Here is a 27,359-nt window from a genome sequence, read left to right as displayed (position 1 = left end):
GTCAGGTCTTTGATGTTATGTTCCATGTTCACCAGATTCGAGGTTCAGATCTCCACCAGGGACAGTACGGAGGTGCAGGAGGACATGGAGCAACATCGTCCACATGACCATACCTGCTGGATTTCAGGCGTCAGGCCCCTTTAATCCCGCTCAAAGACGCCTGTCTGCGATTCACAGTTGTAAACTGGTCAGGTGGCGCCATCTACTGTTCAGTAGAGGAACTTCCACAAAACTTGTCCTGCAGAAACGTTCTGATTCGTATAAACCCGTTAAAGCGTGTATGAGATTCCTCTTCATAAAACTCCAATACACTCCAGCACTTTCTGTTACGCATATTTCATGTTTTATGTTAAAGACATAAAAGTGTAATATTTGGTTATGTTTGCAATATTTGCATATTGGTTCATTGTTTACTTGCAATATTTGCAATATTGTGGTCTGTTCAGTCGCTAAAGCATTTCACTGCATATCATACCGTGTATGACTGTATACGTGACAAATAAAATTTGAATTAGAATTTGAGAGTAGCTGTAGTGACTTTTATTCCTGTAGGTTAAATGAAACCCCGTGAATCTGTATCTGGATCAGCCAGTTTGCTTCATGACGATCACGTTTATAACCGTGTATTTCACCTCTATTTGCACCTTCTCAGCGAAGCTCTCGTATTTCGGGTTTTCCGAACTGTCCGCCCCACAGAGCTGCGCATGCGCGGTCCATTCTTCTCACCAAAAGCGAAAGTAACTCTCGTTTTATTTTATTGTGTCTTTATCTGCAATCCGTGGTGGTTTTATTCTGGTTGAAGCTCCAGAGAAATGAGAGCCCTGCTGTGTCTCGTCGTTTTGTCGGTTATCGTTGGATTTGAAGGTACCAGATTTTCATATCTTCTGTACATGTAGTTTAATACGCATGAGAACGTGAGGGCTTGTCTACTCTGTCTGTCCCAGGTCTCCATGTTAAGGGTCCCTCAGGTCCTCTCCAGGTCCAGCTGGGGGACTCTGTGCTGCTGCCCTGTTCTGTACGGACCCCCGTACCCTTGGAGGAGCTGGAGGTGCTGTGGAAGAGAACCGATTTAGAGACCGTGGTGCTCCTGTTCCAGGATGGAGAAGTGAGAGGAGAGTCTCAGGAGCCGGAGTTCAGGAACAGAACTCACTTCTTCACCGAGGAGCTCAGCAGAGGAAACTTCTCTCTGTTCCTCACTGACGTTACACCTGCTGATGCTGGAACGTACAGATGTTCAGTTCATACAGACACCGAGTACGGAGACGCCACGGCCCTCATCCAGCATGTTGGTGAGCGTTTATTCCACGTCCTTCATTAATAGGAACAGGGTTAACAATTTCTTTTGGGGTTGATAAGGTTTTCTGATTCTGATCCTGATTATTAATAAAACACCTATGCAGATGTTTACTTTTATATAATGTAAAATGTAACTTTTATTTAATGTTCTCTGCATATGTGACTGCAATATGTCTATACAGGAGGAAGGACCTGGATGTTTTATTATGTGAACTTGGACCAAAGCAGGTTCAAGCAGGTACACACAAGTACTGGGAAAATGGTGGAAAATATGTGGGCGTGGCTTAGCTGTTCATCCCCTGGGACTAAGTCACCTTCATCACCAGCTAGGAGGTGGAGTCTCTTAGCTCCTCCCACACATGGTAGTCTGAACTGGCGGGCAGACAGGAGTGACAAACCACACATCCAGGGACGTTCAAGATCACGTTGAGCTTAATTGTCATTGCAGCTACATGCATGTTAGACAGAACACAGTGAAACCAAACAACGTTTCTCCAGAACCAACATGTAACATTTAAACAACGTTACACACTGACATGAAGTAACCGGCTACGTAATGCTTCTGTATAAGCATTGAAGTCATTAGCACATCTTCATCCTACTCGTTACATATAATTTATGCTTTAAAACATGAAATTGTAATATTTGTTTATATTTGCAATATTTACATATTTGTAATATTTGTAATATTTGTAATATTGAGGTCAATAGCAATAACACAAGCATTTCACTGCATATCATACCGTGTACGACTGTGTACGTGACAAATTTACATTTACAGCATTTACCAGACGTCCTTATCCAGAGCGACTTACAATCAGTAGTTACAGGGACAGTCCCCCCCCTGGAGACACTCAGGGTTAAGTGTCTTGCTCAGGGACACAATGGTAGTAAGTGGGGTTTGAACCTGGGTCTTCTGGTTAATAGGCGAGTGTGTTACCCACTAGGCTACTACCACCCATGCACCCACAAATGTTTTTTTAATTTGACATAAAGTACAAACAAGGGACACAAATAAACCAAGTAGACAACAAGGAAGACAGGCGGACCGTATCTGTATTTGCCCTGACGAGTCGATTTCTATTCTGTTCCAGAACGTCTGGTGGTGACCGGAGAAGACCGTCCTGTCTTCGCCTACGCAGGACAGGAGGTGGTTCTGAGCTGCTCTGTGGACTCACACGTCCTTCCTGAGCAGGTGACCTGGAATAAGCGTGACGCCGGCAGGGAATCCGTACTGGTTCTGCTCTTCGAGGATAATAACACGTGGCCAGACTCTTCACATGAGAGATATCAGGGCCGAGCCGAGCTCTTCCCTGCAGAAATCCACAAAGGAAACTTCTCTCTCAGGCTGAAGGACGTCAGGACTGAAGATAAAGGGAAATACGTGTGTCATGTTCACACCAGTTACCTGTCAGCCAACACCACAGCAGAACTGCAGGCTCTGGGTAAATTATGGAAACATCACACGGCCAATGATGTATAGTCGTGTTTTAAATGATAAGAAGATAGAACTTGACCATGTCCCCCCACAGGTTTCTCCTGGAAGCACATCCTGGTTTGATATTCTGCTTCACAGCTCTAGTTCTTGTTCTTTTGCTTTGGACCTTGATGATGAGAGGTAGGTTCAGATGAACGACCGTTTCAGGAACCTGAAAGTGATTATTTATCACTGTAAAGCCAGTAAAGACAAGATAGAACCACGTCCTAGTTATCTGAAGAACGTCCTGTCACCCAGAACACGAGTTCTAATGATGTTCTTAGTTGTTCTGATCTTTTATTCAGGCTCTTTGAAATAAAAAGATTCTGATATCATTCAGATAAATACACTGAAATTACACAAAAACTGAGGACATGGAAGTATGAAACTTCCATTATTGCATATCATGTAGTATTAATCATTATTAATATTTATTAATATTATTATTAATGTAAATCGAACTTTTATGAAGCCGTTTATTTTCAGGTTGGAGATAAAGACTCATTATTTTCGTTCCTGACATCGTGTTAAATTTATTTACGAGGATTTGCTGCAGTTATAATGTGAATTTATTCCCGCTTCCTCAGGTATGAGTGGGTGGGAGCTGAAGCATCACAGCTTGTTGGTCTTTTGTCCAAATGTCTGTCTGATCATCGCCTACGTGCTCTGGTGGTGGATAGAAGGTGACTGTGTTCTAAAGGACAAAGGACACACATCCCCGACCCCAAAACATTTACATTCATAAACCAGCAAGATATTTATCTAGTTATGAACGTGACTTGTGGAACACGTCATCATCAGGGAAGATCTGATCTCCAGCTGTGTTCTTATTGTAAAGAATTTTGTAAATGGGCTGCACTTCATCAGATGACCACATCTAGTTTTGTACTGTTTTATGTTTCTTACTGTAATTTTAATATTTTACATGAACATTATCGTCTTATTGTGTCTTATTATCTTATCATCTTATGTCATCCTTCTGATGCAGGTTCTACAGAGGAGGTGGTCTCTTGCTCAGTTCTCTTTCTGAGTCGCTTCTTTCTGCTCTCTGCTGTTGTTCCAGATAATGATAAATTCCCTGGTATAAATACCTGAGTTCTGTGTGTGTTTACTGTTATACAGTAAAATATATATGTCGATTTTTAAGACTAACATGCTGTTTAATTTACAGAATTTTTAATCAGGACAAGTTTCTACGTAGAAACTCTTGTTGCTGCAGGAATATTTAATTTTGGTAAATACTCACTCACTTCAGTTCATATTTTACTGTCATGTTCCTTATTGAACTGCCACGAGCTTCTTTTGTTTTAATATATATCTCCTTTTTATATACTAGGTTTGATATATGAAAGATGGAATTACGTCAGAGAACTTAAAGCAGGATTGATTGTAACAGGTCTTATTGCTACATTCCTGCTCATTTTCTTTCTGGCTGGATTATGTTATTTTAAGGGTGAGTAAGAGTTAGAGAGCATTTCTGATCTAAAATGCTGCCTGAAATGTATATTGTAAAATGTCCCATATTATACAGTACACTGTAAAACCAATATTGTTAATATATAAATATAAATAACACATGAATCTATTTTGTCACTATTACTTTACTTTACTTTACTTTATTTAGCAGACGCTTTTATCCAAAGCGACTTACAATAGGAAGACACCAGCAATTCTCATTCGATTTCTATAGAATATCGAGTTTACAAACTAAAGAGCATGCTCGGAGATTGTTGGGTGCTAGACTAAGAAAAATTATAATGTATTTATACATTTTGTATTTGTTTATTCAATGTGTACGCATGTGCTTGTGTAAGTGTTAGATTTGTCTGTAATATTTTTGGAATAAGAGGGTTTTCACCTCTTCTTAAAAGTGGTGATAGTCTCGGCTAGTCGTGTGGAGGAGGGCAGGTTGTTCCACCAGCCAGGGACAACAACGGAGAACAGACATGATTGGAATCGGAGACCCCGTGAAGAAGGAATTTTTAATCTCCTTTCGTTTGCTGATCTGAGAGAGCGTGCAGGAGTGTAGCTAGGTAGTAGTGTGTTGATGTAGGAGGTAGTATTGTAGCTTCTGTGCAGGAGTGTAGCTAGGTAGTATTGTGTTGATGTAGGAGGGTAGTATTGTAGCTTCTGTGCAGGAGTGTAGCTAGGTAGTATTGTGTTGATGTAGGAGGTAGTATTGTAGCTTCTGTGCAGGAGTGTAGCTAGGTAGTATTGTGTTGATGTAGGAGGTAGTATTGTAGCTTCTGTGCAGGGGTGTAGCTAGGTAGTAGTGTGTTGATGTAGGAGGTAGTATTGTAGCTTCTGTGCAGGAGTATAGCTAGGTAGTATTGTGTTGATGTAGGAGGTAGTATTGTAGCTTCTGTGCAGGGGTGTAGCTAGGTAGTATTGTGTTGATGTAGGAGGTAGTATTGTAGCTTCTGTGCAGGAGTGTAGCTAGGTAGTATTGTGTTGATGTAGGAGGGCGCAGTTCCATTTACAGCCCTGTAGGCAGCATCAAGGATTTGAACTCAATACGAGCAGCTACCGGGAGCCAGTGGAGGGAGGTAAGAAGAGGCGGGACGTGGGTGTATTTTGGCTGATTGAAAATGAGACGAGCTGCCATATTTTGGATCATCTGGAGTGGTTTTATGGTGACTGCAGAGGCTCCAGCCAGGAGAGAGTTACAGTAGTCGAGTTTGGAGATGACCATTGCCTGGACGAGGAGCTGCGTAGCCTGTTGTGAGAGAAAGGCCGAATCTTGCGAATGTTGTAGAGAGTGAACCTGCAGGATCTGGAGATCGCAGCAACATGATGGTTCAAACTCAGTTTGTTATCTATCCAAACTCCAAGGCTTTTTGCAGATGCCGTGGGTGTTAACAATAGCGATCCAATTTGAATTGAAAGGTTTTGCTGAGGAGAATTGTTGCCCGGAAAGATCAGAATCTCGGTTTTGGATAGGTTGAGTTGGAGGTGTCGCTCAGACATCCATGTCGAAATGTCTGAGAGGCAGGCCGAAATTTTTGTCGCTATAGTGGCATCTTCTGGGGGGAATGACAGATAGAGCTGAGTGTCATCAGCATAAGAGTGATAGGAGAAGCCATGTGATTGGATGATGTGACCAAGAAAACTTCTGCTATTGCAAATACTAAATTTTATTGGTTTTAGATTCATGGGATAATCGGCTTCTTTGCGAAATAGATGCTGTATTTTGGGAGGAATAAAACTAGATATGTGTGTGATGAAGGGAAGACACATCGTGGTAATAACATTTTTATTGTTGTCATTTTTGGAATGTAGAAACTAGAAGACATCGGATGATCAGAACCACGCTTATTCTGTGTTTGGATCCATTTTACTTTTTAATCTTGTTAATTGTATCTCGATCTAGAAATAAAAGTAAGTAAAATATATCAGTCAGACATTATTTATTTAATTTTCAATATCAGGGGACAGTGGAAAATAAACTGGAATAAATTAAGAGCATAATTCTGAAGAATGTAATTTCCTCATTTTAAATATCTGCTGTGCAGTAAACTCATCATCTTCTTTTCTGATTTCAGGCCAGATACTAACCGCACTGGTGGCACAGCTGGTACAGTTGGTACTGCTGGCACTGATGGTACTGCTGGCACTGGAGCCACTGTTGAAATATATACTTTCAAGCTTTAATACAAACATGAGAGGGCGTCACCGTCTCCAAGGTCAGACATCAGTGACATGATTACAGCTTAATAGCAATGTCTTAACTCTTATACACAACTTATATTTCTTATTTATAGTTTCAGATAAAAGCAAAAGGATTTGCAAAGTATTTTTGGTTCTTGCACATCTCGTACTCTGTGCGTTTTTTCTGAATTTTTACTGTCAGGACTTGAAAAATTATGAAGGTATGATATTTTAATTTACGAATTATATAATCTTATATAAAGAGCCCATAAGAGCCCATAGCTCTTAAATTTAATCAATTAACATGTTACATGTAGCTAGTGAGTTATGCATATGTAAAAAGTTTAAATAGAATATTTATGTGTAACATTATTATAAAATATCAACGACTAACTGATATTATTAGTGGGACCATTCAACAAAAAATAAAATCGTAGCATTGAAAATGATTTAATAGATCCTTTTAATCCCTAATTTATGCTTTGTTTTTATATGAAATATGTTATATGGTGTTTGAATGTTACTCATGTTGGTCTGTGTGATTACAGGGACTGCTGGTTTGCTGTCTGTACTCGTCCTGCTTCAGATCCTGTCTCTTTGTGAGATTTTGGATCGCGTGTTTGAACCCAAATTTGCTGGTACTGTCCTCACCACAGTCTGTAGTTCTGTTGTTCAATGTCACATGTTTACTTGTTGTTGTTTGTTTAATGCAAAACAAATTCAGTTCCGCAGACTTCTGGTCAAACGTCCCTCCGGTTATGCGTCCCTCTGGTCATACGTCCCTCCAGGCATGCGTCCCACCAGTCATATGTCCCTCCGGTCAGCAATATGTGGGGATGGTACCTTGGTGGTTCGGGACCTTGGCCTCCGGTCACATGTCCCTCTGGTCATGCGTTCCACCAGTCATACGCCCCTCTGGTCATTCATCTCCCTGGACATACGTCCCTCTGGTCATGCGTCCCTCCGGTCATGTGTTCTTGCAGTTATGCGTCCCTCTGGTCATACGTCCCTCCGGTTATGCGTCCCTCTACGGTCATGCATCCTTCCGGTTATGCGTCCCTCCGGTCATGCGTCCCTCTGGTCATACGTCCCTCCAGGCATGTGTCACACCAGTCATATGTCCCTCCAGTCAGCAATGTGTGGGGATGGTACCTTGGTGGTTCGGGACCTTGGCCTCCAGTCACATGTCCCTCTGGTCATGCATTCCACCAGTCATATGCCCCTCTGGTCATTCATCTCCCTGGACATACGTCCCTCTGTTCATGCGTCCCTCTGGACATGCGTCTCTCTGGTCACACGTCCCTTCCGTCCCTCTGATCATGTGTCCCTCTGGTCATGCGTCTCTCTGGTCACACATCCCTCTGTACACCTGTATAAAATATATTTAATTTGATACAAAGTTGATATATTAAATATAAATTGTATTATTATTATTGATAAATAAATCAATAATATATTTAATGTGTATCAATTTATCTGAAATCTCTTTCTGAAATTGAGTCATGGAGCAGAGACTCGAGTCCGTTTCAACTCCGCTTCTCCTCAACATTTTTGCATCTTTCTGGCTAGTAGAAGAGCATCACCTGACCGCTCATTTACAGGACAAGTCAGGGTAAAGACCTTCAGCTCCACCTTCGCCTACTGCGCCACCTGGTGGAACTCCAGGCATTACAGGACGAGTTCAAATCTAAGCTGCTGCTTCCAGATGAAGCAGCAGTTGTTTCTGTGGATCAGGTCAGGTTTTCTCTACTTTTTTCTGATTTGTTTTGTTGGTTGTAGAAAAACCTCGACGGATTCTCTACATGTCAGGAACTGTGGGTCTCTGTGCAGTAAATTCCATCACTCTGGCTACAGAACTAATAATGAAAGCAGGTGAACAATGATCCACCGGACTCTTCACAGTGGACCGTGCAGGATGGTGAACTGATCTTTACATGTAATATGATGGTTTCATGTGTGATGATTAGAACGTGGAGAGCGGACGGTAGAAGACCTGCGCTTGGTGGTTTTCCCGTTTGAGTGTTTCCTGCTTTGTGGCTGTCTTGCTTTATGTAAGTAACCTCAATATTCATCAGTAATTCAGTTTATATGAACTGTTGAATATTAAAACTCATCTGGTGTTGAATCCATGCAGGTGTTTACTACATGCGTGGGTAAGTCTAACTTTTCTTTTCGTCAGAAAAATCCTGATTATTCCAGCTTCCTTTCAGTTGACCTCTGACCCCTGAGTTGAATAAATGATAATGGTACACACTTATTTACTATGCAGGTGGCAAAATCTTACAGCAGCTTTCAAAGTTTCAATGTATAAAATGGAAGTACATTTTAGAAAAGGTTTTGCAATATGTCTTCATATAGTGTATCTCATATATATACACACACACACACACACACACACACACACACAAATACACACACACACACACTCTCACACACACACGTACACACACTCACACACACAGACTCACTCTCACCACACCTACACACACATATATACACACTCAGACACACACTCACTCTCACACACTCTCACACACACACACACACTCACCCCACACATTCACACACATACACACACACAGGATAGGATTACACAAGTAGAGATCAGATTTTGATAGATTTCTTGTATTTTGTCTTCAGAGAAATTCTCTGCTGTGGTGGAAGCAGGCAGCAGGTGAGCAGAAGTTTCTTATGAAGAAGACACATGCAGTGGTCGAAATGTCAAAACCGTAACTCAGCAGTAGCTCTGCCTTTTTCATCATCCAGTCTCAGACTCGTGTGGAACAGGAAGAGATGTTGGATGTGAGCAGAGATCAGATGATTCTCCAACCTCAGATAAGACCGTCCACTGTCTCTTCTGCTGAAGGTGAGTCATTTTATCACATTTATTCAGAATAAAACCACTTTTCTGTGAAGACATTTTCAGGATTTATTAGTGACCCAGCTGTTTATTTATACTGAATATATGAATTAAGAATGAACATTTAATATTCAGCCTATTAACATATTATTTTAATATCTTATTCTTATCTTGACAGTGAACAGTGTCTCTTCTACACAACTAACACTGAACCATATAAACTTTCTATATTCCAGTATGAAATAAGATGGGCCACCAAATATTAAATATTATGACTGAATGTAGTTATAGGATCAGTTTCCTGGATTAAGCCCAGTCAGGAAACTGACTCTTAATGCATGAAATGAGTTATCACTACTTTATAATATGAAATATACTTAAAGCTGGGTCACCTGGGAATATGGCTATTTACAGCCATGGTAAACAGGGTAGTAAAGTTTAAACCACTGCGCACAACGTCTTCCCTGCTACCAAAAATATATATATATTTTTTAATACTTTTGTCCTGTTTTAAGACCTACCTGGCAGGTCAAGTCCTGGACAAGGACTAGAATCTTCTGGAGACACTTTACTGCTTCAGGGGCTTCAGGGGAAGCTCAAGGAGGAAGAGCAGCTGAAAATCGGTTAAATATGGACAAATGCTGCATTTGATGCTCGAGGGCTTTTTAATGGACATTACCTGGAGAATGTGTCTCAATGCTGTGAGATTTACATTTCCAACATTTACCAGACGCCCTTATCCAGAGTGACTTACAATCAGTAGTTACAGGGACAGTCCCCCCCTGGGGACACTCAGAGTTAAGTGTCTTGCTCAGGGACACAATGGTAGTAAGTGGGGTTTGAAACCAGGTCTTCCGGTTTAGCCTCTTAGCCTCGTCTTCCATCCTGCAGTCTGTTATTTTATTTTATTCATCAGTTCTCACCATTTTATGACATGCTATTTTTTTACAGTCATTTTGTGCTTGTTTTTTATTGTAGAAATAGACTTTATTTGGAAAATTGGTGTATTTAAATATTTTAACTGTACAGAGTATTTGCATGCAGACATTTTGAAATAAAGGATCTGTGTAAATCACGACCAACAACAGAATTATGTGCAGCCAACATGACGATTCCTCAGGTACGTTCGGTATTTCCCGGTGACACGGAGGCTGAGCTGCAGGGTAACGAGAACCTGGTGAGAAGAAGGGTGGGTGACGTCCCCTGCATCTTCTTCTCTGATGATGGTCTGCACATCAGTCAGATCAGCGGAGCTGCTGGTTCAGCATCAGTACTAATTTAATACGGCACACACTCAATACTCATATCAATACACGTTCAACAAAAATCCTCCTTCATTTCACACATTCAGTCACCAGATCATCAGAATCTGAGCTCTGCGGACACCACGTGGGTGAAGATCCAGCAGCAGGGGCAGCATGCAGAGCGAATACTTCAGTTATTTCATCGTTTATCTGTCACATGGTGGTAGAGCCCGTCTCCATCTCCATCAGTATAGAAGTCCACAGTCGTCCCAGTGTTGACCCATCAGGTGTCCTGCACAAAAAAAACACCAACATTCAGATCAACTCCATCAGCAGGAGGTTCAGGGTCATTTCTGCTTCCCTGTGTACAGAATTGTGATAAATTAGATTCAGAAATAAACTCGTTATGCCGGATTGGGATGAGACTGTCGGCTTGATGCATCGTCCACACTCGTGTAGAGCTGGAGGGGTTGTTCTGGTTTACCTTGTGGATGGGCCTGGTGAGGTGGATGCCCAGAACCTGGAAGATCTCAGCTGCGCACTGGTAGAGGCTCTACAGAAGAGAGACCATTCAGCAGGTTACTGATGATGATGATGATGACCTCCTGCCTGACCTACACAGAGCTTCAGTACTGCTGAATATCATGTACATAATGCACATTAAATACACACACACTGAAAACCAATCTAATATAAATCTTGATCATTAATATCAGACACTGATATGTAAGACTGGTGTGCACATTTCTGAGTAAAGTGATGGGATTTGTGAAAATCATGATTTAAATGGCATTTCTGACTGTGGTGACCGTGTTGACATGATGACACTTCATCAAAACTCACCGTTGTGACGTCTGTTGGGACGTTGTGGCACTCGCCTAACCAACACACTGACAGAACGTACTCCGACCTGCCCTGTTCCTTACGGAGCTGTGACACACACACACACACACACACACACACACCCCGTGTCACTCATCAGTAATCATACAGTGGTCTTCAGGACCAGAGAAACGCTCCGTCTCTTTTTAATTTGGACCAGTCGTTCCTCACAACTCCTGACTAAGCCACCTGGGCTCGCCAGAGGTGCCAGAGGTGTCGACCCACCAGGAAGTCGCCGTCGTATCTCAGCAGCTTGCGCACCTCGCGCGGTACGATGGCTCCGTGGTAGAAGTCCTGCTCAATCAGAGGTTTGTCCTCCTCCAACACGGGGTCAATATCAAGAGGGTTCTGGAGTAGAGGAGATACAGCTTGTTAATGTCCACTGCTGCTCTGGCTGCTCTGGAATCTACTCCCTCACTGAGCTACTCCTTCTCAAGGTTTCTTCCACGGGAACATTCTGGTTGTTCCTCATGTCCAGAGAGCCCATTGAGACCTACTGCTTGTGACTTTGTTCTATGCAAAATGACATATTTTGTTTATTCTGTACAAATGTCACGAGAGATACGGCTGAATTTTATATATTGGAGGATGTGACCGACTCGAAATGATCTTTCTTTGAAATCTGGAGTAATAATACCTGGACGTCTTTCTCCTCACCGCCACTCTGAGGAATCCCGCAGAACTCACGCAAATGTCTCTTTATTCTGTCGAGACGAACGGTGACGTCGGTCAAGGAGACAGATAATATCTGCAGTGTGCAGCACAATTATTCTTATTCACTTACTTTCCTCCCTTAGTGACCCCTGCAGAAATAAAAATAATAATTAGACACGTCACAGAATCAACCGTGAATAATGACAGAAGAGACTCACTTTAAATGTAAATTCCATTAGGATATAAGGAAATTTATACAGAATGTGTGGGAAATAACACATGTATTTATATTTACAGCGTTTACCAGGCGCCCTGATCTGTAGTTACAGGGACAGTCCCCCCCTGGAGACACCCGGGACTTTCTGGTTTATTTGTGTCCCACTCCCGAACCCACAGACTTGGTCATCAGTACTTACAGTAACAGTAAACCTGCAGCAGCAGCCAGCAACAGGCGAACAGCGACTCGGACAGCAGGACGACCACACGCAGGTCCCCCGTCCCCCGTCCCCCCGTCACTGAAACCCACAGCGAGCGGCGCGGTGAGACGGTGGCGAGGGCGACGCCTGGCTTCCGCACCCTACAGCACCGTCACCTCTCACCTGACTTGGTGACCAACTCGGCCGCCAGCGAGACTGAACTCACACACGGGAGTCCGGCCGCTCCGAACAAGTACACAGCATTCCGGACTCGGGGGATCTCTGGGAAAAATTAACCCTCATTATTCTGTATTCTGATACAGAACATGTCAGAATCCAACTAGGAGGTGATAGGAGGACACGAGAGATTGCGTTGACCTTGTAAATCTGACAATCATTAATTATTAGTAATATGTTATAACTAATCTGATGTTACCTGGATTTACAGAGGCATGGCATTATTAATATAAGTAGATTACCATTGCAGCAACATGGAAATATTACCCAGATTAAAAGAAAAGGAGATAAGAGATGGACCGGGTAAGAGCCCTGGGGGAAAAGGGCCGTGAAGAGAACCTCCTTTATACTTGACATCTGGCTTCCATAAAGGTCTGTTGATGTTTGCGCTTTGTCCAGAGAGAATACAGTGGCCTCCGCCCCAATAAGACTCCCCGTCCTACCACCTCAGGGCATTGGCTGGCCTTTTGGCCACCTGGTGACAGACCTTGTCTTGGAGATAATGTGGGGGTCTTAACACATGAAGAAGTCCCCGACTGAGCGTTATACTGGGATTATAAACTCCGTGATGGGACCATTTAATTTAAATGATTAAAATGATATTTTACTGTGTATGAACACAGTGAATATGGTGCATCAGTACCGGCCAGCTCTTCTCGGTGATAAAAGCCTGCGTTGGCGGTGAGAACATAGAGGAGAACGTTTCCCGCCTTGAGTCCGGCAGCGTCTGGAATGAGAAAAGGTCTCGGTCAGGGAAACAGGGACGAATGTCCACCTCCTGCTCCACCTGAAAATGTGGAGGAGAACCTGGAGGAGGAGACCCTGACACCCCGATGGAGGCGGGAGTAGAATGGACAGGCTGGGTCGACCCTGGATCACACGATTCTGCTCATTTTTCACAGTGAAGTTTTAGAAAGACGAAATATACAAAAGTGTTTAAAAAGTAGGACCCACCTTTGTTGTTTTCCAGAATCCCGACGAGGAAGTAGAAAAATAAAGCAACGTTGAGCAGATAGCCTCCCACCAACAGGCCGGTCCATATTATATCTGCCAACAGAGCATTTTCACAGGTTAGGAACACGCATGGAGACCTGAATAACGGAAATGAAGTACTGGGTAACGGTAACCAGTTAAAAGCTCCTGTTCTACTCACACTTCTTATCTTCAGAGAAATCCTGCAGGAAATAAAGCAGGTCAACCGCACAAGTAACCGCTAACGTGGTGGTGTACATCGCTGCAGGAAAAACCATCAGGTTAGGGGTGGAATACGGTAAATACTCCCCGTGGTGACGTACTCAGGTCGAAGTTTTTGGACCCGATCAGGAGCGACAGCAGAAGGGTCCAGCTGAACAGGTCCAGGTACGTGAAGAACCAGAAGCCCTTGGTCGGATTATCTGGGCGTGGACAGAGTCAGACGATGAAATCTCAGCGTTTCGCGCGTCCGCGGTACGTTAGTGGACGTGTGAGGGTGAAGCAGGTACCGAAGAAAATGTCGTAGAAGCAGTAGAACACGTAGATGCCGAACGTGAGACCCACAAAATACGTGTTAATGTTGGAACTGGAGATTTCGGAAAACACCGCTGAACGACAAAAAACACAAAACGTAAAATCGTTTAATCTGTAATCTGCAGCCCTCCTCAACACACACACACACACACACACACTTACGTGAATACAGGACTATCGAAACAACCAGATATTCAATAGCTACACTGTTGCCCTTCAAGTATCTCTGTACGAATTCTGCAGAATAAAGAGAAACAAAATGAACTAAAACAATATTTTTTAAATATTACATAAATACAACACGCTGCTTAATTTTATTACATTAAATATTATATAAATCTATCAGGTTTTAGCAGTAATCAGAATTTTAAATGATTTTGAACAGGTTATCTGATAAAAAGACTTTTAATAAATCTCCACTAATAAAATATTATTAATAATTCAGATAAAGGCCGGGAGTAAAAAGTGAACATGACTCACGTGGAAAGTGATCCAGATACGGGGCCAAATTAAAGAGCAGAAGGAACCGTACGACATTAACAACGCCGCAGGTCATTGCCTCACCAAAAAAACCTGCCGACAATAAAAAAATATAATAATCATAATACCAAAATAATCATACACGTTAAATACGAATATTTTACGGAAACCCACCTTCAGTCACCCCGAACAGAAGGAAGGCGATGAACAGGATGACGTTTGGGCAGAAGACCAGCAAGCAGTGAAATAAAACTTCTCTGCTACACAAACCTGAGGGGAAAAAAACATGGAAATTTAACACACATGTAAAATACTGCGATTTTACCAGGCAGTCAATTCATCACTGAAGTGCAGAGGGTGGCTCCATGTTACTTCTCTACTTCTTCTTCTTCTGACAGGACAAGAAGTCCAGGCCGTTCTCATGTCTGCTTCCTTACCGGCATCACGATTCTCCTCCTGGTCCTTGTCAGTCCTGCTGGGGACAGGAGGCTCCTTCCATAAACTGGTCCCAACTGGAAAACTCAGTCCAACAGTTACTGCTAAAGCGAGGAGACACAGAAGCACTGCAGGAACACTGATGTGAAACATCTCTGTAGGAAGAAAATACCAACTCAGTATCTCCACAACATCTCCACATACAACACAGCAGCACGCAACTGTACCCAGATCCTGCAGAAGTACAGTGGTGCTGGCCGACAGGAGACTGGTGTGAACTTCACACATGAAGTCCCCTTCATCTTCAGTCCTGACCTCCTTCAGCCTCAGAGAGAAGTTCCCTTTGTGGATTTCTGCAGGGAAGAACTCAGCTCTGCCTCTATATCTCTCATGTGAAGAATCATGAAGAACCTCTCCACCCTTGTAGAGCAGAACTATGACGTCCTGGTCTGGCCTCTTCCAGACCACCTTCTCCATCTTCTCAGGTGGGACATGTGAGTCCACAGAGCAGCCGAGAGTCACGTCGTCACCAACACGAGCAGAAACAGCCTCAGGAGCTCCACTCACCACCAGACGCTCTGAAACAGACAGAAGAGACGCTTCACAGCTGCTAAAAGCCCCGAGCTCAACGTCACCAACACACACGCTGATGTTCCTCACCAACATGCTGGATGAGGGCCGTGGTGTTTCCGTACTCGGTGTCTGTATGAACTGAACATCTGTAGGTTCCAGCATCAGCAGGTGTAACGTCAGTGAGGAACAGAGAGAAGTTTCCTCTGCTGATCTCCTCGGTGAAGAAGTGAGCTCTGTTCCTGAACTCCGGCTCCTCTCCTCGCTCTTCTCCATGCTGGAACAGGAGCACCAGGGTCTCAGAGTCGCTCCTCCTCCACTCCACCTCCAGCTCCTCCAGAGGTACGGGGGTCCGTACAAAACAGGGCAGCAGCACAGAGTCCCCCAGCTGGACCTGGAGAGGACCTGAGGGACCCTTAACATGGAGACCTGGGACAGACGTTCAGACCATTATCACCAGATTATTAATCCACCATTAATAACAACAATTACATCCGGTTTAAAAACCTTCATATTCCGCCGAGAGCGACAGCAGCGTGATGAAGCCCAGCAGGAATCCCATCCTGGTTTTAGAAGAAGGCCACATGATTCACATTATAAACAGAACGCGGACCAGAAGTGGAACTCTGGAGCGACTACGGCGGCCGGAAACGCCCAAAAATGTCCAATAAAGTAAATAAGAAAACGGGAAGTAACGGGGGGAAACAGTGTTCAGATCAGCGCGGTTACTAAAATATGTATATACGGGTGTAGACGCGGTGTAGACGCGTTAATTAACGTAATTTTAATCTGTTTTTCACGTCGCTGTCCCGGAGTTGGACGCTGGTGACGTCAGCGCCCAAGTCTCGTTAAACCAATCACGTTGTTTCTCGCAGGGAAAACCATGTGATTGGCTGAGGCCGGCGCAGGCTATTTGCATAAAAGTATTTGATTGGCTAGTGAACGTGGCTGACAGGCGCCACGTGGTTGCGGAGCAGGATGGTCGTAAACCGAAAGTAGACGGAAAAGGGCCCGAGCGACACAGTGTCCGGCGTGTCCGGCGTGTCCATCTGGCCCCGTCACCTGGTCACGTCTTCTGCGGGTCTCCTGACCCTCCAGCAGCCTGTAGAAATGGGGTCTCTGCTGCGGAGCTTCATCTCTCTGTCCGTCCTGGCGGGAGCTGCAGGTATTTACAGCAGGACACAAACATCCAGAAATGTCAAAAAATAAAAGACACCTTTTTACTTTTCAACTCAGATGTGAAGCAGGAACGTTCACGTCCTGCCTTCACTCTGTACGTTGCTGCTTCACATCAAAAACTAGACGTTTGGTGGAGTGGGCGTGGTCGGTGTTGAGAATTTAATCCCATCTGGATTTATGGCATTATAAAACCATGTTTTCAGACGTTAAATTACATTAGTTCGTGTTTTGTATATTGAGGCTGTAAAATTGTGCAGATCCTGTCTGCCAGATTCGTTCTGCACATGAAGGTCAGTAAAATGATGGCAATGATGAACTCGAACCTCAGGGCTGCATTACATCTGCTCATCTTTACGTTGATAATGTAACTTTTTACACAAAATCTCTTCATGGCGCCTTCCACCAGTCCCATCTGGGCGATTAGTGAAAGTGAAGTGATTGTCATTAGAGACACTGCAGCGCAGCACATGGTGACACAACAACAACAACAACAACATTTATTTCTTATATAGCCCAAAATCACATACAGTATGTCTCAATGGGCTTTGACAGGCCCTACAGTTGACACCCCAACACACTTGACCCTTCTGCACACAAGGAAAAACTCCACACAAAAAACTCTAGGAGAGAGAAAAAAAGAAAGGAAGAAACCTTGGGAAGGAGTGAAACAGAGAGGGACCCCCTTCCAGGGTAGAGTGAGCCTGCAAATGGTGTCAGTACAGAGTTGGATATGATATAATAATAAGTCCTACGGTTGTAGGATTGGAGAAGTCCAGGATGTATTCAGTGTCATGGTCTAGATTACGTGTCCATAATGAAATGTGTCCTCTGTATTTAACCATCACCCTTGGTGAGCAGAGGAGCAGTGTGTGGGGACGGTACCTTCATCAAGGGGTCCCCAGTGGCACCTTGGCAGTCTGGGATTCGAACCAGCAACCTTCTGATCACGGGGCCGCTTCCTTAACTGCTAACTGCCCTCTCTGTTTAATCCCTGCTCATCAAAAGAAGATCATGTTGTTGTGTTTGAAGGGAATCTAGTGGTGAATGGAGGAGCTGGTGGCGTTTCTGCCAGTGTGGGGGACGAGGTGACGCTCAGCTGCACCGTGGACACGCATGAGGAGATCAAGGAGGTGGTCTGGAAGAGGCCGGACCAGGACGTCATAGTTCTGCTCTACAAGGGTGGAGAGGTTCTTCATGATTCTTCACATGAGAGATATAGAGGCAGAGCTGAGTTCTTCCCTGCAGAAATCCACAAAGGGAACTTCTCTCTGAGGCTGAAGGAGGTCAGGACTGAAGATAAAGGGGACTTCATGTGTGAAGTTCACACCAGTCTCCTGTCGGCCAGCACCACTGTACTCCTGCAGGATCTGGGTACGTTCAATCAGCTGGATCTTGAATCCAGTAAATGTTGATCAGTGACGTTGGTTCAGAACCGCTGTGGTTTTGGACGTCTCTCCACCAGGTCTCTCCTGGCTCCACGTTCTGATCCTTCTGCTCTGCGTCGCCGCCCTCCTTCTGGCTCTGAGTCTTTCGGCCTTCTTCTGCTTGACCATGAGAGGTTAGTTGGTGCGTCAGGCACCATAACTTTGTGAGATTTTGACCGATTCAGGTGAAACATCTCCATGTGTGAATAAATCATCTTCTGAATGAAATGCCCTGCAAGACAGTGTTCTCATGTTCTTGTCCTGCTTCTGAACCTTCTTCTTCAGGTAGAACTCCAGAAAACCCTAAAATCCTGACTCTCCACTGCCTGTTGGTCTTTGGTCCGAATGTCCTCTTGTTCGCTGCCTTTGTGTTGTGGGGCCTGACTGAAGGTAACGGACGAATCCTGATCAGATCCTGTCTTCACGACCCCATCTGCCGTTCTTCACCTCCATCTTCTCCTGCAGGGTTTCCAGCCGAGGTGGTCTCCTGCTCTGCTCTAGTTCTCAGTCGGTTCCTCCTGCTGTTTTCCGTTGCTCTGTACGTAGAGCAGCTTCCTGGTACGTACACGCCGCAGTGGAATTTGATTCACGTGATGAGCAGTTCGATGATGAACATAAAGAACATTTTAATTTTTTACACGGCTGCAGGCCAGTTGAATGGGAACTAAGCAAAGAAAAAATGTAAATATTTATTGTATGGCCAGCGGCAGAAATGATCATAAATATGAAAACTGTCTGTCTGCTTGTACAGTGTTTCTGCAGAAAATCGTCAGGAACTGCTTCTCCTTCGAATGCTCCGTTATTGCTACAGTCGTCTGTGCAGGTGAAGGCAGCACTTTGGGGCATTTTCCTTTTTACGTGACGTTGGGATAATATTTTTGATCCACGGGGACAGTGGTGGCCTAGCGGTTGAGGAAGCGTCCCCGTAATCAGAAGGTTCACAGTCACTTCACTTTCACACCAAGTGTGTTTAGTCACATGAGACAGTGGTGTAGATTAAAAAAAAAAAACATTTTAACCCAGTGATTCTTCAGTAATTTATTACTATAATTTTTATTTATAATTAACACTGCAGATATTTTCTGCGACATCTGGAACACCAACAGAGAAAACGTAGCAGCGCTGGTCTTCATCGGCATCATGGCTGGATATTTGTTAAATATGGAGGTGAAAACCTTTTTCGCAGGTAAAAGTGGAATTTTGGCGCTGGATCTGCTTTAGATGTTCTGGGCCCGGGAACGTGAATATGAAAACGCCGACTTCTCGTTGCAGGTGGAGTGTATAATATAGAATTCATGTACCTGTTTGGTGTATTTTTTGGATCTCGAGGCTTCACGGAAAGTAAGTGAAGTGGCTTCAGGGAGGGTCCCTTCTCGCCGTGATCACTGTGGTTAACTCTTCACGCCGCCTCTGCCGCAGCCATGCTGATCACCATCTTCACCGTGGGGATGGGCGGCCCCATCCTTGGCACCGCGCTGATCATCATAAGCAAGAAATGTGGCGTCCGCTTCCCGGGTAAGCAGCAGCAGCAGCAGCAGGAACTTCTAGTGATCTTCTACTAGCGCTGTGCCGATATTATTGGTCCGTTGGCAGAATGGTTTTTGATGCTGGTGAAGGCCCTGTTTATGCTCGCCCGGATCATACCATTCAGCATCATCCTGTATTACTGCATCCACCAGAGTCAAGAGAACACAGGTTCCGTATGAGTGTCGCTTCAATCCGTATCATTCTGCTTATTGTGTGTGTGTGTGTGTGTGTGTTTGTGTATACCTGCTCTTTGTATGTGTGTGTGGGTGGGTGTATACTTGTTCTGTGTGTGTGTGGGTGTGTGTGTATATACCTGCTCTTTGTGTGTGTGTGTGTGTGTGTGGGTGGGTTTATACCCGCTCTTTGTGTGTGTGTGTGTGTGTGTGTGTGTGTGTGGGTGGGTATACTTGTTCTGTGGGTGTGTGGGTGTGTGTGTATATACCTGCTCTGTGTGTGTGTGTGTGCGTGTGTATAGATGACGCCGGGCTCCTCTCCGTGGTGGTGCTGCTGGTCCTCGTCTCTCTGTGTGACCAGCTGAAATACGCGTACGGACCCTCGTATCCCGGTATTGTGCGTTTTTTCTCGTCTGGCCGTGTGTGAGATCGGGCCCGCTCGTGACCCCTTGTGCTCCGTCTCTGTTGAAATGACAGCGCGAGCTTCATGGACGATGTACGTGTGTGGAGCCGTGGGCCTGTGTGCGGTGAATTCCGTGACTCTGCTTGTGGAGCTGATCATGAAAACTCGTGAGTCGGGTGGAGCTTCTTGTTAGCGGGGGACTGTAGGACTTTTTTACATCTCGCGTGTGTGTAGGAAGCGGACGGCGATCAGTAAAAGATCTGCGGTGGCTGCTCTTCCCTGCTGAATGTCTGTTCGTCTGTGGGTGGCTTTCATTATGTAAGTTAAACATCTGTAAAATCGTTTCTGATTATTTATACCATTCTCCGTTGATCTGACTTTTTTTTTTTCAGTTCTCTACTATTACGGGTGAGCAGAATTTCCTTTTTTTTGTGGAATAAATGTATCTAGAACGTTGTGACGGGCAATCTCAGTCCCAGACGTTCGTAATTCTGCATGAAACAGATGACGGGATGATTATATTGACACGAACAGGAAGAAATACCTGAAGAAATCTTCATCAGAGGTCAGAGTTGAAATGTAGATCACTGCATCACCTCAGTTCATCGTGATTTTAATCATTCCGTCAGTTCTGAGCTTCGCCGGTTTCACAGATTCACAGATTCCAGCAGTTTGTTCTGGTCAGACAATCGAATAAAACCACACACGTGCAAACCCAAACGTAACTCTGGAGTTTCTTATGTTCCCGACAGAATTAAACGTGTGATGGAGGCCCGTGAGATGAAGGTGAGAAACTGCAGATGTTCAGGGTAGAGAAATGTGTGTATAAAAATCCATAAAAACCTCCTCCCGGTTCAGGAACCAGCTGCTGGTGACCAGACGTCTCTCCAGGATCTTCCTGAGTCTCCGCAGGTAATCAGAATGAATCGAATGTAGAATGTAGCTCGGTACCTGAGCGCTTCTGATTCCATCCCCGTCTGTTCTGGACGCGGGACGCAGGTAAATCAGGGGGGAGGAACAGGAAGGCAGATGAACCCCCCCACGTCAGCAGCTGAGGAATCACAGCAGCTTCTGAGTCCAGATCAAGTAGAAGAGAAGAAGCCTGCCGAGCTGAGGGTCAGAGGAACATCTCGAGAAGAACGGAGGGAGTTCAGTAATGGACATGTGCTGGACGTCCACCTCGGTGACTGAAGTTGATAGAAAAACTGAGCCGAGCGTCTCGCATTGAACAGAGGAAGAAACATGTTGGATATTTAAATGCTTTTATAATTTCATCATGATTTGATCTTTTTCAGCAGTATTTTGGATCACGTGTTTAAAATGCGTGGTATTTTGAATGTACTTTGTACCAAATTGTTTGTGTTAAGAATTTTGGTGTCTTAAAAAAATACAGAAAAGGAACTATACACGATCAGCTAAATAATTGTCCCAGAGGACGTGACACGTCACATCCCAGCAGATGCTGCATCAGACTGAGACCTGTGGAGCAATGTTTAGACCCAAGGCTTCATAGACCAGAACGTCATTAGTCCTCCTCTGTCTTCTTCCCATAATGCACCTCACTACATAACTTCTCCAGGTAAAATATCTAAAGAAAAAAAAAAAAAGGGGGGAACAGACCAGGACACATTCCTCCATGGGCAGGGGTGGCATAGAAGTGGACCCCAAATTGTAAGGTTGCAGGTGCCTTTATATGGCTGCCCACTGGTTAAATGTTGTGCTGCACTGAATCACAATGACTTTCACTTCACTTTCTTTCTCCGCGGTCCAGTTCTGATGCTCATGTACTTGAGTGGACGTGAGTCAGCGCCGGTTTCAGTTCTGCGAGTAATTAAATTAATCTCAACGAATCTTCCAAATGACTCTCACTCACTATCCTTGGAGCTCAGTCCCAGCTGAGGGACACACACACACACACAATCCGTCTAAGTGAAGTGACAGTCACGTGATTGTCATTGTGAGACACAGCACACTGTGAAACGTGTCCTCTGTATTAAACCATCGCCCTTGGTGACATTTACAGCATGTTATCAGACACCCTTATCCAGAGTCAGTAAGTCAGTAACTACAATCAGTAGTTACAGGGACAGTCCCCCTCTGGAGACACTCAGGGTTAAGTGTCTTGCTCAGGGACACAATGGTAGTAAGTGGGATTTGAACCTGGGTCTTCTGGTTCATGGGCGGGTGTGTTACCCATTAGGCTACTACTACCCTCACAGTGGGCACCATGACAGGCGCCCGGGGAGCAGTGTGTGGGGACGGGACCTTCATCAAGGGGACCTCAGTGGCACATTGGCAATTCGGGATTCGAACCTTCCAATTACGGGTCTGTTTCCTTACTAGGCCACCACTGGCCCTAGAGTATCTGACTTTGTGTGGCAGGAAGGAACAGGAGAACCTGGAAGAAAGTGGAAACCCGCGTCAACACAGGTAAACTCCAGCCAAGGTTCCAAGCCAGGACTAAAACATGCGTAGCTAAGCAGGTCCTACTGTATCATAACCATGACCAGTCATGAACCGCAGACCATAAAGCATAAATATACAGGGCAGTTAAGTACCGTAAACCATGAAGCTTCATAGTGGTGGAGAGGTTGTTATGGGACAGAGATTTCATGATGTTGCAGTTCAGGATGTTGTAATATACGTGTAATATACATGTAATATACATGCATGTGGTGAGTAGAAATGACTGTCTGGCCACTAAGAATAAAGGACAGTTTTCTTGTCGAGTTTCCAGGGTCCTCGAGTTGTACCCCAGCTGTACCTCTTTTATTGCACCAGGTGTGTAAGAAGCTTAAAAACCTCCACACATGCAAGAATAAACAGAAGCGCCCCAGGCTCCCTCGCGGTCTCCTGGAAAGGGGGGGGGGGGGGGGTAAAGGGGAGACACTGTGATCAACTTCAGGGCGAGGCTCAGCCATTGCACTCCGGCTGTCGGACCCATGCAAATTCCCCAAATGTGGGAATCTCGACTACATCATTTCTGGTAGTGGGGGACTCCCCTGTTTTTGGGGGCAGTGGTGGTCTAGCGGTTCAGGAAGCGACCCCATAAACAGAAAGTTGTGGGTTTGAATACCAGTGCGCCAAGGTTCCACTGAGGTCCCCTTGATGAAGGTACCGTCCCCACACACTGCTCCCCGGGCGCCTGTCATGGTGCCCACTGCTCACCAAGGGTGATGGTTAAATACAGAGGACACGTTTCACCGTGTGCTGTGCTGCAGTGTTTCACACTTCACTTTCATTGAGTGCAGAAAGGGTCAAGTGTTTGTGGGGTGTCAACTGTAAAGCCTTTTAAAGCTCATTGAGACATACTGTATGTGATAATGGGAAATAAGTGTTGTTGTAACACAGAATTCTGTGACACGTCTGTCACAACCATGCGGGCATGACGAGGCAGGTGAACAGAGAGGAGGACGGAGAGGTGACGAGGAGACGAGGAAGGAAGGACACAATCGCTGACATCACGAAACCGGGGTTTAATGAGTGAAGCACAAGACAGGGGAGACATCCGAGACACTGGTGAACATGGAACATAACTTCAACAGGGCAGCTTTATACATTTTAAACAGGTGAAAACGATTAGGGAACATTTCACAGGACAACAGTGAATCTCAGAGTAACCCGGACCGGATCATGACAACGTCCACTTTATATTCTGGAAAAAATCAAACAACTCAAATGATTAAAAAAAACAGCATCCTCACAACTATGGCACATACCACTCTGTGATAAGTCCAACATATCAAAAAGGTACATCACCCTGTCCAGTTAAATTAAATTGATCAGTATTTTAATTAACTGCAGGTTTCCATCCCACTTCCAGCAGAGTCCCATAAATCAGGTTCCCTGCAAAGAAGAAAAAAAATTCTGCACATAAATCATTCAAATTATTTCTCATAATTGTGTTGGCTAATACTGATAATCATTATACTATACATGAAGTACAGTTCTGCTTAAATTGTAAGTACAATATGGTCAAAATACCAATAAGTTCAATAATCTTCTTGTTCTTGATACTCCATTGTATTACACCTGTGAAGACAGAGAGATCAAATCACAAAGCTTTTATTTTCAAATAATTTTAATTAGCACAATCAGACATTACACTGAAGATATTAACTCACCGTTCTTTATTTCTGACCCCTGTGTGATTTAAAACAATAAGATCACATCAATTAAAACGTAATACAATGAGGGTTTAAATGGACATTAATTTAGTAAAACGTTTAAAATTATTGCTGCATTATTATGTTGTTGCTTCTAAAAATCAGAATTCAATTAAATTTCATTAAATTTGAATATACAAAAAATTTTGCACCTGTGCAATACAAAAAAAACCAACAACAATACATTGCCTACAGTCTAAGTGTAACCCTGTATTGTGTCCCTGAGCAGGACAGTTAACCCTGAGTGTCTCCAGGGGGGGACTGTCCCTGTAAATACTGATTGTAAGATTCTCTGGATAAGGGCGTCTGGTTAATGCGGTAAATGTATTGTGATTCATATCGCATCATGAGATTCTTGACAACACACAGCCCTATTCAAGATCGATATTAACATTATGCTGACCCTTCAGAGAAGATCTTTTAGTCAATGTAGAAGATTTGAGTGCATTTCTTTAGTAGAAACCTAATAATCCTAATAATGTCCAATGCATCAGTACCTACAGCAACAATAAATCTGCAGCAGCAGCCAACCGGAGGCAAACACAGATTCATAAAGCAGGATGAAAACACGCAGATCTGCAATCATCCTCTCTCCCGTAGCTGAAATACAAATCATGGACTTCACATGCTGGACAGTCAAACAAAACCAGTTAGAAATATGATAGAAAAAAACAGCAGATTTTACTTATTCTCATGATGAACTCTGCTCCCAGCGTGACTGAATTCACACACGGGAGACCTGCAGCTCCAACCATGTACAGAGTCTTATGAACCTTCGGTATCTCTGCAGAACATAAACAGGAATAAAAGATCATTTAAAATGAGACTGTCCCCTACTAACTGAGCCTTGTACTCAGCTGGATCAAATAGCAGGACTGTGGAAAGTCTGGGAAGTTTTTATTTTTGTCACGGCTGCCGTCCCACCACCAGGCAACCACACCCAGATACGCCGACCCATAGGAAGACCAACTCAGACCAAACCATGAGTATAAAAGCACCCCACACACACGCTACAACTGCAAACTCATAGTCAATCTACACCACGTTGCTGTAAGCCCTGCATGAAATCTTCCTCGCTGACCTGTTTTTTGCCATTCTATTAGATTCCTGGATGACCCTTGCCCTCTTCTGCCTCTGATGCTTGGTGCTCAGTGCAAGAACAACGTTTACCTCCTGCTGGGGAGGAGACATCTGGGCACGGCACCACTTTCGGGGTTCACGCTCCCACTCTCCGTCCATGGGTAACACCGGTCACAGTCTGATATGCCGAGCAAGCTGCTAACCACGCTACCGCTACAGCATCAAGTCCTCCAGCAGCGGCAAGACACGCAGCAACAGCGACAAACCGCACTACACCTCCAACAGCATGGAGATAATCCTGCAGATGGGATCTGCCATTGCCAGACGAGCCCATGCCCGCTCTACCCTCACCCCGGAGGCCTTGTTCCTCAGGTCCAAGTCACACCCATGACGAGTCCCCCAATTCCAGCCATGCTGTGCTTGCCAGGGGTACCTGATCAGTACCAGGACTTGCAGCCATTTTTGATAAAGACTGGACACCCTGGCCAGTGGTATCATTCGCCCATCCACCTCTCCTGTGTCGGCAAGAAGGATGGGAGCTTCTGGCTTTGCATTGACCACCGGCAGCTCAACACCATCACCAGGAAGAACAGGGACCCCCTCCCATTGCTGAACACCACCTTTGCCCTCTTACCACTCCCACGTCCCCACCTGGTCCCATGTTTCCCTGGACTTCGTAACTGGCCTCCCGAGGTACAACCACTGTCCTGGTCACGGTGGACTGTTTTTCAAAGATCCCTTCTCACAGCAGCCCAGATGCAGTCCCTCGTAATCCAGGAGGTGGTACATCATCATGGACCTGGATGACCCTTGCCTGCTCCTGTTTGACACCCATGACCTTTGACTTCTGCCTCTTCTGCCGACGCTCGTCCCCGGACGATCCAACCATTTCTGTCTGGCCCCCACACTTACTGCTCTAGACGTAACATCGCTTCCTCACTCCTTCTCTGAGTCCATGGCTGTCCAAGCGTCTCTGCTGCGACAACCCCATGATCCACAAACTACCGCCGGTCCCACCAGCTCCCGTAACTGCACCCCAGGTCCTGCTGTCTGATCATTTTTAAAACAGGATGAATAGCCAGAAGCATAAGAGAGCCATACCAGATGTTTCTCCAGGGTGATAAAAGCCTGATATGGCAGTGAGAATGTAGAGGAGACCATTTCCAGCCACAAGTCCAGCACAGTCTGTAATCAAAAAAGCAGCAGAGTCAGTTATTTTGTCCTAAGATTGTAATGTGGAGTTCAATTTTTATCAACCCCCAGCATCAAATCCTGTCATGAACAGAGAGAAACAGCTGCAGGTTCTAGATCACAGTCCAACGTGACATCAGCATGACAGGACAGATGTACCGGGAACTGGGGTCACACAGATGGTTTTATAGGCTTTGTAGATATTTCAGTTTAGTTTGTGTAACGTGAAAGGAGGAGAAGGATGGATCAGTTGTCCAGATAAACAGTAATATGACTAGATACCACTCACCTTCACGTTTTCCCAAAATCCAAACAAGGGAATAGAAGAATAAAGAAACATACAGCAGATATGATACCACCAACTGGATGGTCCATATTAAATCTGACAACAGAATAAAAGAAACACTAATCAGAATTTATAAAGTGCTTTATAATAAAGTCTGTACACCAGTGATAAAATACAGCGTGCATGTAATAAATTAATGTAATAAATTAGAATTATACTCACACT

General features: G+C 44.5%; 3 protein-coding genes, 1 long non-coding RNA gene and 1 pseudogene across 9 annotated transcripts; 3 read left to right on the top strand and 2 right to left on the bottom strand.

Annotated features, from left to right (window-relative positions):
- Positions 1-697: 697 nt before the first annotated feature.
- On the top strand, positions 698-10,356 carry LOC114765586 (butyrophilin-like protein 2). Of its 4 annotated transcripts, XM_028955777.1 has the most exons (16): positions 2,722-2,741; positions 2,829-2,914; positions 3,361-3,456; positions 3,762-3,854; positions 3,945-4,007; positions 4,110-4,226; positions 6,053-6,151; positions 6,316-6,456; positions 6,535-6,642; positions 6,970-7,059; positions 8,201-8,293; positions 8,389-8,472; positions 8,556-8,574; positions 9,062-9,095; positions 9,188-9,287; positions 9,797-10,356. In XM_028955777.1, exons 2-16 carry the CDS (start codon positions 2,905-2,907, stop codon positions 9,907-9,909), a joined length of 1,260 nt encoding a protein of 419 aa, XP_028811610.1. In that variant the 5' UTR covers positions 2,722-2,741; positions 2,829-2,904; the 3' UTR covers positions 9,910-10,356. The 4 variants fall into 4 exon arrangements, 2 of the variants coding, with proteins under 2 accessions (XP_028811611.1, XP_028811610.1); XR_003742683.1 differs by lacking the exons at positions 9,062-9,095; positions 9,188-9,287; positions 9,797-10,356 and having other exon boundaries at positions 6,970-8,293; positions 8,556-9,042; XR_003742684.1 differs by lacking the exons at positions 3,762-3,854; positions 3,945-4,007; positions 4,110-4,226; ... (8 more) ...; positions 9,188-9,287; positions 9,797-10,356 and adding exons at positions 698-864; positions 945-1,289 and having other exon boundaries at positions 2,391-2,741; positions 3,361-3,709.
- LOC114765574 (uncharacterized) lies at positions 10,166-16,529 on the bottom strand. 2 transcript variants are annotated; one of them, XM_028955753.1, is made up of 20 exons: positions 16,213-16,529; positions 15,796-16,134; positions 15,363-15,713; positions 15,138-15,239; positions 14,875-14,970; positions 14,701-14,793; positions 14,383-14,457; positions 14,196-14,294; positions 14,010-14,108; positions 13,868-13,948; positions 13,669-13,761; positions 13,358-13,441; positions 12,661-12,759; positions 12,478-12,576; positions 12,192-12,210; positions 12,045-12,111; positions 11,633-11,755; positions 11,369-11,455; positions 11,010-11,078; positions 10,166-10,817 (listed from the first exon to the last, which is right to left on the bottom strand). In XM_028955753.1, the coding sequence occupies exons 1-20, from the start codon at positions 16,289-16,291 to the stop codon at positions 10,809-10,811; spliced, it is 2,163 nt and encodes a 720-aa protein (XP_028811586.1). In that variant the 5' UTR covers positions 16,292-16,529; the 3' UTR covers positions 10,166-10,808. The 2 variants fall into 2 exon arrangements, with proteins under 2 accessions (XP_028811586.1, XP_028811585.1); XM_028955752.1 differs by having other exon boundaries at positions 10,168-10,817; positions 15,138-15,290.
- Positions 16,530-16,675: 146 nt separating this feature from the next.
- On the top strand, positions 16,676-22,261 carry LOC114765737 (uncharacterized). The gene is made up of 17 exons (XM_028956142.1): positions 16,676-16,870; positions 17,914-18,255; positions 18,347-18,442; positions 18,594-18,698; positions 18,774-18,866; positions 19,060-19,131; positions 19,384-19,494; positions 19,581-19,649; positions 19,728-19,823; positions 19,902-20,003; positions 20,311-20,400; positions 20,486-20,578; positions 20,646-20,729; positions 20,804-20,819; positions 21,164-21,197; positions 21,270-21,323; positions 21,411-22,261. Exons 1-17 carry the CDS (start codon positions 16,816-16,818, stop codon positions 21,600-21,602), a joined length of 1,704 nt encoding a protein of 567 aa, XP_028811975.1. The 5' UTR covers positions 16,676-16,815; the 3' UTR covers positions 21,603-22,261.
- A 1,007-nt stretch (positions 22,262-23,268) lies between these two features.
- Positions 23,269-23,416, top strand: LOC114766456 (uncharacterized; annotated as a pseudogene).
- A 968-nt stretch (positions 23,417-24,384) lies between these two features.
- LOC114765740 (uncharacterized) lies at positions 24,385-27,230 on the bottom strand. Of its 2 annotated transcripts, XR_003742713.1 has the most exons (6): positions 27,138-27,230; positions 26,759-26,842; positions 25,263-25,361; positions 25,079-25,177; positions 24,536-24,554; positions 24,385-24,443 (listed from the first exon to the last, which is right to left on the bottom strand). It is a non-coding gene; the product is annotated as an uncharacterized LOC114765740 (long non-coding RNA). The 2 variants fall into 2 exon arrangements; XR_003742712.1 differs by lacking the exon at positions 27,138-27,230 and having other exon boundaries at positions 26,759-27,023.
- Between the last annotated feature and the right edge of the window lie 129 nt (positions 27,231-27,359).

This window comes from Denticeps clupeoides, chromosome 16 (assembly GCF_900700375.1).
Source record: "Denticeps clupeoides chromosome 16, fDenClu1.1, whole genome shotgun sequence".
NCBI classification, from domain to species: Eukaryota; Metazoa; Chordata; class Actinopteri; order Clupeiformes; family Denticipitidae; genus Denticeps; species Denticeps clupeoides.
The sequence above is the reverse complement of the archived record's forward strand: the minus strand, read 5'-3'. Positions and strand labels throughout refer to the sequence as shown.

Coding starts and splice junctions, on each gene's coding strand:
- LOC114765586 (XM_028955777.1), top strand. Junction 3,855..3,944: donor AGATAATGATAAATTCCCTG/GTATAAATACCT, acceptor TTTAATTTACAG/AATTTTTAATCAGGACAAGT. Junction 6,152..6,315: donor ATCTCGATCTAGAAATAAAA/GTAAGTAAAATA, acceptor TTCTGATTTCAG/GCCAGATACTAACCGCACTG.
- LOC114765574 (XM_028955752.1), bottom strand. CDS start 16,291: ATGTGGCCTTCTTCTAAAACCAGGATGGGATTCCTGCTGGGCTTCATC. Junction 13,949..14,009: donor GTCCAAAAACTTCGACCTGA/GTACGTCACCAC, acceptor TTTTTCCTGCAG/CGATGTACACCACCACGTTA. Junction 12,577..12,660: donor CGAGTTGGTCACCAAGTCAG/GTGAGAGGTGAC, acceptor TGTGGGTTTCAG/TGACGGGGGGACGGGGGACG.
- LOC114765737 (XM_028956142.1), top strand. CDS start 16,816: ATGGGGTCTCTGCTGCGGAGCTTCATCTCTCTGTCCGTCCTGGCGGGA. Junction 19,824..19,901: donor ATGTGGCGTCCGCTTCCCGG/GTAAGCAGCAGC, acceptor GTCCGTTGGCAG/AATGGTTTTTGATGCTGGTG. Junction 20,004..20,310: donor CCAGAGTCAAGAGAACACAG/GTTCCGTATGAG, acceptor GCGTGTGTATAG/ATGACGCCGGGCTCCTCTCC.